At 33.8% G+C, this 13,418-nt stretch overlaps 1 protein-coding gene across 1 annotated transcript in view; it reads right to left on the bottom strand.

Moving 5' to 3' along the window:
* LOC123660970 overlaps positions 1–13,418 on the bottom strand; it is a 178,959-nt gene that overhangs the window by 162,605 nt on the left and 2,936 nt on the right. The window contains exon 3 of the mRNA XM_045595987.1: positions 5,837–5,894. Coding sequence (XP_045451943.1) covers positions 5,837–5,894 — 58 coding nt within the window. The remainder of the gene's footprint in view (positions 1–5,836; positions 5,895–13,418) is intronic.

Raw genomic sequence — 13,418 nt, 5'->3', positions numbered from 1 at the left:
CTGGGCCACTGCAAACGCGACCGGCCTAGTCAAAACTACATATCCATTCATCATATGATCATATGTCCCATAACCGTTTCCTATAATCAGGCAATATATAGCAGGTAGGGTCATAATACATTTTTATTTTTCAATTGATAACTGACTGGAAACCGGCAGACAGATTTTGTTCAAATTATTTGTATCGTTTTAAATACATTAAAAGAGACAGGAAGAAAAACAAGCTTTAATAAAAGTATTTAAAACCGTAAGAATAATAGTTTTTCAGATGAAAAAAAATATATTTTCATTTTCATATACTTGTTGCAAAGTGGTATGAGATGTTATCACATCAATATGTAATGTGTATGTACTACGATTTACGTGAGCGTATAATTGTATGTTGCTTATTACTGAAAAGATTTTTCGTTTTGTTTTATTTCTTTAAAATAATACAAAAATAACCGGTCTGGTGTAGTGATGCGCGTGGTCGCCTAAAACACCAACGGTTTGCGGGTACGATTCCCGCTCGGGATGGATATTTGTATTTGTACAAATATTTCTTTCCGGTTTGGATGTCTATCATTGTAGGTCTCCCCACCGTGCCTCGGAGAGCACGTTAAGTAGTCGGTCCCGGTTGTTATCATAAATACCTGATAGGGATCGTTACTCATAACATATCTGCGGACCCGCAGTGGAGCAGCGTGGTTGATTAAGCTCCTTCTCCTGCGCGAAGAATGGTAGTGTTCATTTATTTAGACGATTAGCCCTGCAGAATATTTCTACTTCAACTAAACCATTTAACAATTTATAATCCTTGTCCAGGAGTGGGACGTTTATAGTGGAAGGTTCTTTAAGTTCAGCTCAGTTGAGAGTATAATCCTGTGTTTAAGTTTTCACAGATATACTAAATAGAAGAGACTGGATTTTTAAAGTTACTTTTACTATATAGAAAAGTTAACAAACTTGTTTCATCGATGAAAAATTGTTACTATATGAAGCTCACTAACTCTGATCGCCGTCAAGGTTGACCGGTTATGTTTTATGATTTTTTGTAAGCCGGTTCCTATATTTATAATTTACTTTTCATGTTTGTAATTACATTGAATACATTTTAAATTTTTATTAGTGTTTGATTTTAAGTTTCAATGCAATATTTTGAATTTGATACATATTAATTTTTAATTAAAAGTTTTGTAGGTTTTGTATTTTCTTTTTTTTTTTTGGCGCCATTGACACTACTGGCCTTTAAGCATAATACAAAATAGACAAAGAAAAATAAAGATTTTAAATGCGTACGTCAAATAAAATAAAAAATAAAACACGGCTTACCAGATATAATAATAAAAAAAGAACTTTATAACTGTCAAAGCACTGACACCGCAGCGCTGGTCGCGCCCGAGTTCACTCACCCCGTCCTGACCACTCACTTTCTACCACTTCACCACCTACCACGCACCACCATCACATATGACCATATTAATATGGTATCGAAACAGGGTAATTTTTCGATACTATTTGACATACAATATATTACACCGACCAGCTCCGTCGCGGTGACTCGACAATGTTTCCCGTCCTGCTCACACTACTTTTTGAACAGTGTTGCCGCAATTGTAAATTATTTAAGCTATTATATATTAATTAATTAATTTATTTTTTAACGTAAATGAACTTTTTTGTTTATACTAACACAGTCAACAGCAGATTTCTCATCTTTCTGAGTAATATTGTATTAAACTTAAATTAACTTACATACTTTTTTTTTAAGTATTTACTTGGTTTTGAATTATTCTTCATAGATGACTAAATTTACAACAAAGTACGATTCTTATTTATTTCATAAACAAATAACACCTGGTTTATATTAATTTAATTACGTATACTTATATGAATATTCTTTTGAAAACATGTAAATTCAAAAATTATTTATAAGTCCTGATCAAAAGCCCGTAAAATAGGCTGCTTGATAAATTATATCAGTAAAGTGATCTGTGAAATAAACTTTACTCGTGCTACTGGAACGAAATAAAATAAATAACAGTAGCTTACGATTGTTATTGTTCGATAAGAAAGAAAACAACTGTTCGTGTCTTTGATAGCAAATATAAGATGAAGAGGTTTATAATATCTACTGCATAAATATACTTTGCTAAGTTTTAAAATAAATACATACTTATAGTACCTTTGCAACTATAAACAAAACATATGAAAACAAATTTAAACTTTTTGACATGAGGCTTTTCTACTGTTTTCTAATTTGTTTGCGCTGATTTTGAATGTACGATCAGATTTCTTAGCAGCTTTAGTTTAGGATATAGGTGCCATCTTTAATTTTCATTAATATTCGACAATTTGTGTGTGTATGTTGTAAGAAAAAAACTACCAATAACGATGTAACTAAACACCGATTACATACATATTTATACATAAACATTTGATTAAAAACTCAAATGTTATTACAGCGTAGCTTGTAACTGACACTTCTATTTAAAATATTTCAACATATTTCTGTGGCTCGTGGGACTCTGCGTTTTATTTCGTATAGCAAAAATTCTAATAACAAATTTGCATATTGCTAGAAATATTTCGTCATATTTTAGCAAATTGATACGCTGAGTAGGCCTATTAAAAAAGATATGTAGGTAAGACACAGAAAACTAGAGAGTTGCTTCTGTCAGAATAGTCATTAAGATATTTGTTGCACGTGAACAGAGACTAGTCCGCAAGTGATTCAACATGTTATGTTAAAGGCTATGCTTGAAGTTTCTTTCAAAGATAGGATATGAAATGAGACTATCCATCCGAAAGAGAACAAAAGCAACCTATATAGCCTGTTTAACCACGCCTTTATCCAGGTGTAGGCTTCGATAGACTCAATATATATTTCCTTGGAATAAATTTGTATATATATGTAGTTAAAGAATTGAAACTACGACGTCGTAGTTTCAAAAAAATTAACTCAACATTATTTTAATGATATTTTATATACATTACTGCCTTAAATAGAGGGTACCACAATCGGATGGCAACACCGCGACGTAACCTCAAAGGCTGTGTCCAGTAACGTAGACTGGTCGTACTATACTTAACTCGTTGCGTTACGTCGACAAAGTTGCAACTGAACGATTACTCACCGACTTTAGAACTCTATCACATCAAAATTATTCCTTTGTTTCGCTTGCATTTGATTTAGACAGCGCACTGTGTCCAATTTTCTGAAGAAAATGTATTTATTGTATTTTATACTTTATAGCATGGACTTTAGGGGTGTTTATTGTTTGATCCGTTTGTAGAGCAATGTTCGTCGCTTTGAGGAAGCCATTCTCTGTTCTTAATCACATTTAGCGGGAAAAGCGCAATACAATACTTGCTTAACGATCGTTATGTAATAAAAATATACTTAAAATAACACCTGTGTAGTGTGAAATCAAAAGTAAATAGTAAGCATATTCATCACATCATCACATCAGCCTATCGCAGTCCACTACTGGACAAAGGCCTCCACAAGTTCGAGCCAAAAATTGCGTAAATTCATGTGTTTTGCCCATAGTCACCACGCTAGGCTGATGATAGCGGGTTGGTGACCGCAGCGCTGGCTTTGTCGCACCGAAGACGCTGCTGCCCGATTTCGGCCTGTATATTTCAAAGCTAGTAGTTGAATGGTTATCCCACCATCGGTCGGCTTTTTAGTTCCAAGGTGGTAATGGAACTGTGTTATCCCTTAGTCGCCTCTTACGACTCCCACGGGAAGAGAGGGGGTGACTATATTCTTTAATGCCGTAACCACACAGCATATTACTAAAGATAAAATAATGTAAAAATATTACCTATCTCGTAATAATAAAGGTAATTTAGGTCTATGTTACGATTGATATAATTATGTAGTAAAAGATATCCCTGCTTCCCTACTAATAATATAAATGTGAATGTAAGTTTGTTTGTTACGCTTTTACGCGAAAACTACTTAACCGATCATCATGAAACTTTGTACACATATTCTTAAAGGTATTTTTGTTTTTTTAGAAGTAACACAGGATACTTTTTATTTCAAAAAAATAATGCGAGCGACACGGGTGAAAGCTAGTATATAATAAATGTATGGGAAAAAAGTAATCTCATATTAATATAGATATAGATAATATATAAATAAATATATATATAAAGATATCTCATATTGACACAAAGAGTGATCTCATATTGACATTAAAAAATACTGTAAGCGGTCTATTGTCAGCCGTTTAATTCTACACGACATAAGACGTATACGTGTAGTACGTATACATAGTGTAGGCGCCTAAACATCGGCGGTAGTGGGTTCGATTCCTGTAAATGGATATTTGTATTTTTACAAATATTTCATCTCGAGCGGGCGGGAATTAAACTGAGGTACGACATAGCAGGAAATTTCCTGCTCAAAATATGAAGAAGCCCGACTGGGGTAGCACCTCTACCTTACAGAAGATCACAGCTAAATAGTACTGTTTTCAAGCAGTGTTGTGTTCCTGTTGTTGAGTAAGGTGACCAGAGCTCCTGGGAGAAATTGGGGATGGGCTCGGCAACGCGCTTGCGATGCTTTTGGTGTTGCAGATGTCTATAAGCTACAGCAATCGCTTACCACCAGGTGAGCAGTACGCTTGTTTACCGACCTAGTTATATTTAAAAATAAACCAGCAAACTGTCGGTGTTTTGGGCGACTACATGCACCGCTACATCGAAACGGTTGTCTGCGGCCGTAAATAGACCAAATAAACAAGTATCGAATCATCGATAATCTAATATATAAAATTCTCGTGTCGCGGTGTTTGTAGTTAAACTCCTCCGAAACGGCTTGACCGATTCTCATGAAATTTTGTGTGCATATTGGGTAGGTCTTAGAATCGAACAACATCTATTTTTTATTCCTCTAAATGTTAAGGGTACTCCACCCTTAAATATTTTTTTTTAATATATGATTTATCTAAATCATATATTTTTTTTTTACTTTTTTTTATTTGCGTTGAAAAATACATACAACCCTTAATTTTCACCCTTCTACCACCAACCCCTATTTTTAAATAGCTTTTAGCGGCAAGACAACGTTTGTCGAGTCAGCTAGTAAGTCTTATAATAACGAATAGTTTTGTGGTAAGATAACTCAACAATAATGATAATTAGCTAGTTTCAATTCAAATAAGCTAGATATTTATTTAATGATTCTATTGAAATAGTTCAATACGCAAATTAAACGTATAATACTAAAATAATACAATACAGATTCGACGCGTCAGAACATGAAAGTTTTGCAATATGAAATAATTAGATTAATTTACGGAAAGTCCCGAGATTCGAGGTAATTAATTTTGATAAAAACCGAAACATCGAACGCAAATTGTCCCGGGGCCTATGTACTACTAATACCTTAATATGGGTGGTAGCAACGGGTGCAACAGGCCTGACATCATGAAGGAACTGCCCGTCGAATGATATAGTATTTGCAAGATGAACCAACAGTGCGCAGACGTGAATGTAGGGGGTTGCCGGGCAACGTTTTACAAACGGTCGAATTAAAAGTAAAATTAAATAAGAATTGTGATTGAACAATAATTGTAAAAGGGCTCTGAAATAAAGCGATTTCATTGTATTATTTAGTTATGTCGAGTCTTGATTCTATATATCTTATATATAAAATTCTCGTGTCACAATGTTAGTTACCATACTCCTTCGAAACGGCTGGACCGATTCTTATGAAATTTTGTGTGCATATAGGGTAGGTCTGATAATCGGCCAACGTCGGGGTTAATAATATATATCAACTATTATATAAATCTCACAACATGCTACTTACAAAAGTTATGTCAAAAATAAGTAAACTTACGTAATTTGGTCTCGCTTCGTCTCTTCACCCGGAGTTTTATCACGCACGAGGATATACACTGAAAAAAAAATCACACCTGTATTAAATTGTCTAATTAAAACTTTTTTACTCAAGGCTTTCAAAAAAGTGCCATCAAAAATCGTTTTATTTCTCACTTTAGGCAATCTTTTTATCCAAGTAAGTACGTTCTATAACAACTTTTTAATCTTTATTTTACTTATAATATTTATTAATTAATTAATTATAGTTATGTTAAGCTACAGCTGTTGCGCTGGCAGTTGCGGGTTCGATCCCCGCACATGACAAACATTTGTATTGGCCATACAGGTGTTTGCCGTGGTCTGGGTGTTTGTGCAGTCCTAGTGGGTCTCCCCACCGTGCCTCGGAGAGCACGTTAAGCCGTCGGTCCCGGTTGCTATCATGTACACCTGATAGCGACCGTTACTCATAGGAGGAAATATATATCTGCCAACCCGCATTGGAGCATCGTGGTGGATTAAGCTCTGATCCTTCTCCTACATGGGAAAAGAGGCCTATGCCCAGTAGTGGGATATTACAGGCTGAAGCGATGTTAAGCTACATAATTCAGCGTGCATAGCATATTTTGCTAAGAACAATTAGCACGAAAGCCATTAATTAATCTATATAAATAAAAATGAATGTTGCTAAGCGAATAAATCGGGAATGGCTCGACCAATTCGGCTTATTTTTTTTTGTATGTTCCTTAACGGGAGGTTTTAACTCTAAAAAAAATATCTTTTTTTAAATTTATATAAATGAAAATCTATTAACTTTTGACAGAACAAAGTCTGTCCGGGCAGCTAGTATTTAATAAAAAAAATCTTTTGCATACTCGTAATATTCAATCATTAAATATTCGGTCAAACGAGATAAAAGAAAGTTCTACTAATTCCACTTTTTTTCGACAGACTAGTGACTTTTACAGCCATCATAAGTGGGAAAGGCCAACATGCTAAAGATGCCAGTTACGAAGGAAATATGGAATGCCTTTAAGAAGGCTTGGAGAGGAGTTTGTCCTGAGTAAGGGTAATCGCACTTCGATTTAAAACGTCATTAGAATAGAGAGAATCATCACGCCTTTTAGCGTGTGTGAACAGTACGAATTTCTTGGACTTCGTTTCCGCTGGCGGATACGATGTGTCTAATGTCTGTGGTTCGTACAAAAGGGGTGTTTTCTATGGTGATCCTAACTTTAGGGTGAGTCAAGACTAGCATGGGACCTCTAATTTATCCGTATGTTATTTCTACCTTTGTAGGAAGAGCTTACTGAAAATACTTTTCAAATAGAAATTTTCTTCAGAAAGTTACTAAACCCACACCGTAATCGAGGTAGAAGTAATATGCTTGAGCTATGTATAGGCAAATGTAAAATCGTTTGTCGGATTCTATTGTAAATGCGCACACCCTCACCCATAAAAACAATGTTTAATTTTCAACATCGAAAACTTTAGTAGTCCTCGATGCTACCATGGTATTCAGAACGACTATGGCATTTAGATGATGAAAAAATCGTTTGAAAATTGAAACTGAGGCCACACACACAGCACAGCAGGCCTGTTTAAAATCTGGAACATACTGACTGAGCAAGTGCCTAGACCTTACAGAAGATCACAGCTAAATAATAAGGTTGATAAACTTAGCCGAGCTGTTCCAGATTTTGAGCAATATATTTCTATATACATATTAAATATTCGATTTAATTCATTAATGACGATAGCGTGTGAACAATAATATGGTCAATAAGTCATATTTGTAATAAATAATACAATGGTCATAAGTCACAAATCAATCTCACTCACGATATTGCTTTCCGATCTTTAGAAATAGCGAAAGCGTCGTCAAGTCTGATTAAAGTATTTATTATAATATTAACGTATGAAGGCGAATTCTTTAGAAATTACTCTTCGATCGTGCTTCGCTTTAGAATTTCACAACGAAAGATAATTGGATCTATAGCTTCAAAAACTTAATATCTAAGGGGTATTGGATTTAATTACATATGATATAATTTTGCGAAGACACAAAAATTAAAAAAAAAACATAAAGCAATTTATGTATATACTTGTGGTCGCACAGTGGTCGAAATTTGACCAGAATTAATTTAAATTATAAGTTTGAAGATTAAACAAAATGTGTAGTAATACATGCGTGTGCGTGTCTAATAAATGGTAGTGTGTTAAAGTTTTTTTTTATAGATTTAATGTATTTTAATGCATAATTTTAAAAATATATTAGCATTCTGCACTTCTTCTCTACATAAACTATAAGTGTGCGAAATTTCATACTCCTCCATCCGCGCAATTTTCGTAAAAAGGGGTACAAAGTTTTTGCTTCACGTATTTAGTATATAAATAGAAGATATAGATATATACAGACATGTATATAATTATATATAAAATTGTACTGGTGCTTTCAAAACATTAAAATGACAAAAAAAAATCAAATTTTAATTAAAATATAATATGCTTATTTTTTATAAATGTAATTTAGTTATTTATAACTTTGTTGTTTAAAACAATTATCAAACAAAACTAGCAGTTAACAGACAGTAAACTAGTTGAAAATGATCGTATTTTACTATTATTTTAACCGAAACCACAAAACATCGTATCGGATTGTGTACAAATTTAATAAACTTGGCTCGCGCCCAAAGTTGGTTCACAAGTCGTTTGCAACAGACCTACAGACGAGACGAATATTGTCAAAAGAAGTAAATGGAGGGCTATGAAGTTTATTATTAGTTTTGAAGAAAATTACTTACCTACTCTAACAGAAACACGTACTTATCTATATACACGTACTATATACCTAAATAAAAATTAATGTTGCTAAGCGCCATAACTCGAGAATGGCTCGACCCATTCGGCTATTTTTTTTTTATGTTCCTTAAAGCCCACGCAAGGTTTTTATTACAAAAAAAAAAAATAATAACAATAATTTTTACTATAAACTTTTGACAGAACGAAGTCTGTCCGGGTAGCTAGTAAAACATAAAACGAAAAAATTATAGTATTTTTACTCTAAAAAAAAAAACAATAATGAGATAGTTACAGGTGTCTTTTTCAGGGTAAACTAAAACCGATATTGCGGCAAATTACGTTTGTCTTCAAGCATTGCTGAATCTTCGAAGACTCGACGAAACCTGCCAAACACCGCCCAGCCGAAACCGGATCCTCCTATCAGCTTCCTTCTCAAAGTTGTTTCACCATTAAATCACCAAATCTTCGAGGCAAAGCTTGCCAAACGCCGCTCAGCCCAACCAAATCCTCCTATAGGCTTCTTTCTCGAAGTTGTTTCGGCCTTTAGTTGAATAGTATGTTCTAGGTAGACATAACAACTTCGAGAAGAGTACCATCGACCATCCCCCCTAATCCAAGGTCTAGGAGAAATTCTCCAGCGCAGTGGTAAACAGTTTCGATGATAGTACACCCCCCTGTCTTACCCCGCGGCGAAGGAAAATGAGCTCGTTCGTTGGTCTTGGATATGGACGATCATTGTTTCCGCGTCTTACATACACCTCAGTACCTCGATATTTCGCCAGTCAAAAAAAAACTCGTTTTGACTATTTATAGAGGATATAATTTACTATAATTACATAGTATAAAACAAAGTCGCTGTCTGTATGCTTAGATCTTTAAAACTACGCAACAGATATTGATGTGATTTTCTTTAATAAATGCATTAGTGATTCCAGAGGAAGGTGTATATATATACCCAATACAAACATAATATAGTAGAGAAACACTGATAGTTTTAGAAGTTTCTAATCTGATGTCTTAATTAAACACATTGTTTTGCGCTTACATTGCAAATATTTATTTTGTATTTTATATTTAGTATCAGCATTGCACCCGCCGAAACGGGAAGCGTAGCCAGGGCGGGTTGCTAGTTTATAGATATAAAATTGAGGCATCATCACTTAGTGTAAATTATTCAAGCTAAATATTTAATATATGGGAAGCAAGTATTTTCGTATTTAGTAAAACATCTGATAAAAATAGGACAAAACGAAATTAATTTCAAAGAAATTTAATTTACATTGTTGATACTTAAGAGATAAATAAACAAGTCTTTCAGTGATTCTGAAAATTTACTATTAATTTACTTCTCGCATTGAAGAATTGAAATGTCTACGCTGACAAGTAGCTTCATAAGATATCTATAATACTCAATAAAATATCTATAAATATAATAAAATGGTAGGAAAGTCAAAACTGTACATTGAATATTTTTTTAAAAGAATACTTGGGGTGTGATCTACCATCGATACCTAATCCAAAAATATAGTTTTTAGAATTTTTGTATGTTTGCCTGTTTGTCTGTTTGTCTGTATGTATGTCCGGGATAAACTCAAAAAGTACTGCATGGATTTACTTCAAATTTGGCACGAATATTATTAAGAAGTCGGGTCAACATATAGGCTATATATTATCACGCTATCACCTACGGGGAACGAGCAGTGAACCTTTATTTGTTCAACGCATTCTGTAACAACGCGTGATCTAACGACGTATATTTGAATGTTGTTGTTATTATGTTAATAATAACCATACTATAAGCTAGCTTCATACTAAAAATAAAGACATTCTGTAGTATATTTAGTATCAGCATTCCACCCGTGCGAAGCCGGGGCGGGTCGTTAGTTTATATATAAATGATGTTTTAGTGTCATAATATACTAATTATAAAAATATAAATTAAACTTTTGTAATATGAAACAAAATACCCGACTACTGGTCAGCGATAATGACATACGAGTCAACAATTTGTTTAATATGTCACATTTTGATACACAATTTGATTTTAGATGTCTGTCTTTTCTGTTTATAGCCGGTCACGGCTTTGTGACCCGTGACCAAGTCGGGAACGTCGCCGATGTATCAAGAATTTTAAAATGACATGAGAGTGTTGTGTGAGCGAGGAGCGAGCAAGCATTTAATCTGTCTTCTACGTGTCAACTACCGATACTTTAAAACACATTATAAAGTTTATTTCAAGTTTGTCTACAGTATAAACTGTAAATATGTTAAAGTTTATTATGGCTCAAACATTGAGCCAAGGAGTTAATACAGTTATTACGGTTGGCTAACATCCAAGTCCAGATGTTGGCTCCACGAGTCATTCACAGAACACCTATGTTTTGGCTGTGATCACAGGCGGTAATCAATTTGACCCAACGAGTGTAAGGGATGTGTTCGGTTCATCTGCTATGATAGCAGGTCACTTTCGTCTTTTAATTTTTAAATCTATTATAACACCCTCCTGCTGGGCACAGGCTACTTTTTCCAAGTCGGAGAAGAATTGGGGGAATTAGTACATGATTATTAATATTAAATGCGCTAAAGATAATTTAAAAAATGTTGATGTATTAGACAGGCTGTTTATCTAAGAGATGTATAGGCATCATACTTACATTTAAATTTGTAATTCCGACAATTATTAAAATATTGGATTTTGTGTCGATATTACTCTTATTGTTTATTCGCTTAATATCAGAACAGTATAAAGATAGTGACTCCATCTTCCATATGGTTAATACCTATTCATTTACGATTAGTCAATCACTATCTTTGTTATGTGTTTTGCGGGGTAGTTACACAATAAATACTGTTATCGTGTAAATTTATGCTTCTAACAATTTTATAAGATTGTATTGTTCTTGCTGTGATTGTTTAATATTTGTTGAAGTACCGGAAGAACATAAAGATAGAGACAACATCTGCCGAACAGTCCATACAAATTTTCTGATTGGTCAGCCGCCATCTTTGTCATGTATTGGCGGGATTCTTGTCCTAAGTATAAATATGATAATTTGTAAGTCAAGAAGCAGTTATTGCTTAATTATTGTGCGGCTGACGTTGCTACTCGATACGTGGCGTATAAGTGATTAGTGTGATAAATTATTTAGTGTAGTTAAAAGTATCTTGTATCTTATAACATTCACACACACGGTCGTCTGCTCCTATGGTAAGCAACTTAATGGTTGTGTTACAGGTAACAGGCGACTGTTACAAATATATTTTTTTATAAATATACATAGAAATAAGACGATATATCTTTATATATATATTTCTTGTGTGCGGGGTTATGGGGTTTTTGGGTATTTAGGGCGGAGGGTGTAGGGGAAGCTAGACAAGGTAACACTGCTACACTTCGAAACCCCATGGTTATGAAGATATCCATGGTTAAAGTTTTGAGATTAGAGGAAGAATTTAAAGCTGTTATAATACCTTTGAGCTCCGCGTCTGACTTCACCTTAGCTCCGGCGCTGCGGGCAGTGCAATCCATGCGTCGTTTTGCAACTTTATAAGTTATTTTCGAACAGGAGTACGTAAAAACGATCTCGACTCTAAGATCAACAAACGATACAACTTGCGGTAACCATGCTTAGTTCCGTAGCTTTCAGATGTTATATTCACATTTCGCACTTGATATTAACATTTCAGACTTTAACTTATTGTTTTCACACGGTTTTTTAACAAACGATACAACTGATGTTTAATGACTCAGATATAGATGCTTTAAAAAAAAATGGCGCGCCACTTATCATTTCGCTCCAAAGCAATGTAAGCATAAGTTCATTTTTTTTTAAATAACTGTAAAGGCAAAGGTCTAAGACCATACAGCCTTGTTTCATGTTATGTTTTTTAATTAAATATATTTTATTTTTATTTATTTACTGTTATAAAAGAAAAATACTTAATATTTTAGTTCATATTATATGGCAATAAATAAATAAATAAAATATAATGAAGTGAAAAACATGACATGAATAAAAAAAATTACCATAATCTATGGCAGCACTGTGCACTTTCTTCCTCAGTCTTTCATCCACTATTATAAAATCAATCATACTTCTAGACTCACCCTCATCTCTTGTATACAAATGGATCTTTTTGTGGTCAAACATTGTGTTGGCCACGCAAAGATTCCATTCCAAACATACTTCTGCTATTATTAAACTGTTCAAAATGCAAATCCGAAAAAATTTGAATGAAAATTTGAGTAAAGAATGCAATTTACGTTGTTAAAACTATCATAAAAATATCTTAAACAATAATATCAGTCTAATTATTTTTTTAAAGTAACCGTATGGTATATAATTGTGTTTGAAGGCACACGAAAAAAAAAACCGACTTCGATTATATCGACAAGTAACGTAGCAAGCAACGTAGGTAAACGAAAAAATAGTCAAGTAAATACGCATTATCAAAGATTACTCCAAAAGTTGTAATCAAATCCCGATGAAATTTAAATGTGACCACATAATAAACATCAGCTTTCGATTAACTTAAAAATCATCAAAATCGGTACACCCAGTAAAAAGTTATGCGGATTTTCGAGAGTTTCCTTCGATTTCCCTGGGATCCCATCATCAGACCCTGGTTTTCTTATCACGATACCACACCAGAGATATCCCCTTTTCAACAAAAAAATAATTATCAAAATTGGTTCATAAGTGACGAAGTTATCCCCGAACATACATAAAAAAATAAAAAATAAAAAATATAATTATATACGGTCGAATTGAGTAACCTCCTCCTTTTTTGAAGTCGGTTAA

The sequence above is a fragment of the Melitaea cinxia genome, chromosome 16, assembly GCF_905220565.1.
Source record: "Melitaea cinxia chromosome 16, ilMelCinx1.1, whole genome shotgun sequence".
NCBI classification, from domain to species: Eukaryota; Metazoa; Arthropoda; class Insecta; order Lepidoptera; family Nymphalidae; genus Melitaea; species Melitaea cinxia.
Note: the sequence above shows the minus strand (reverse complement) of the source record. Positions and strands in the feature narration are given on the sequence as shown.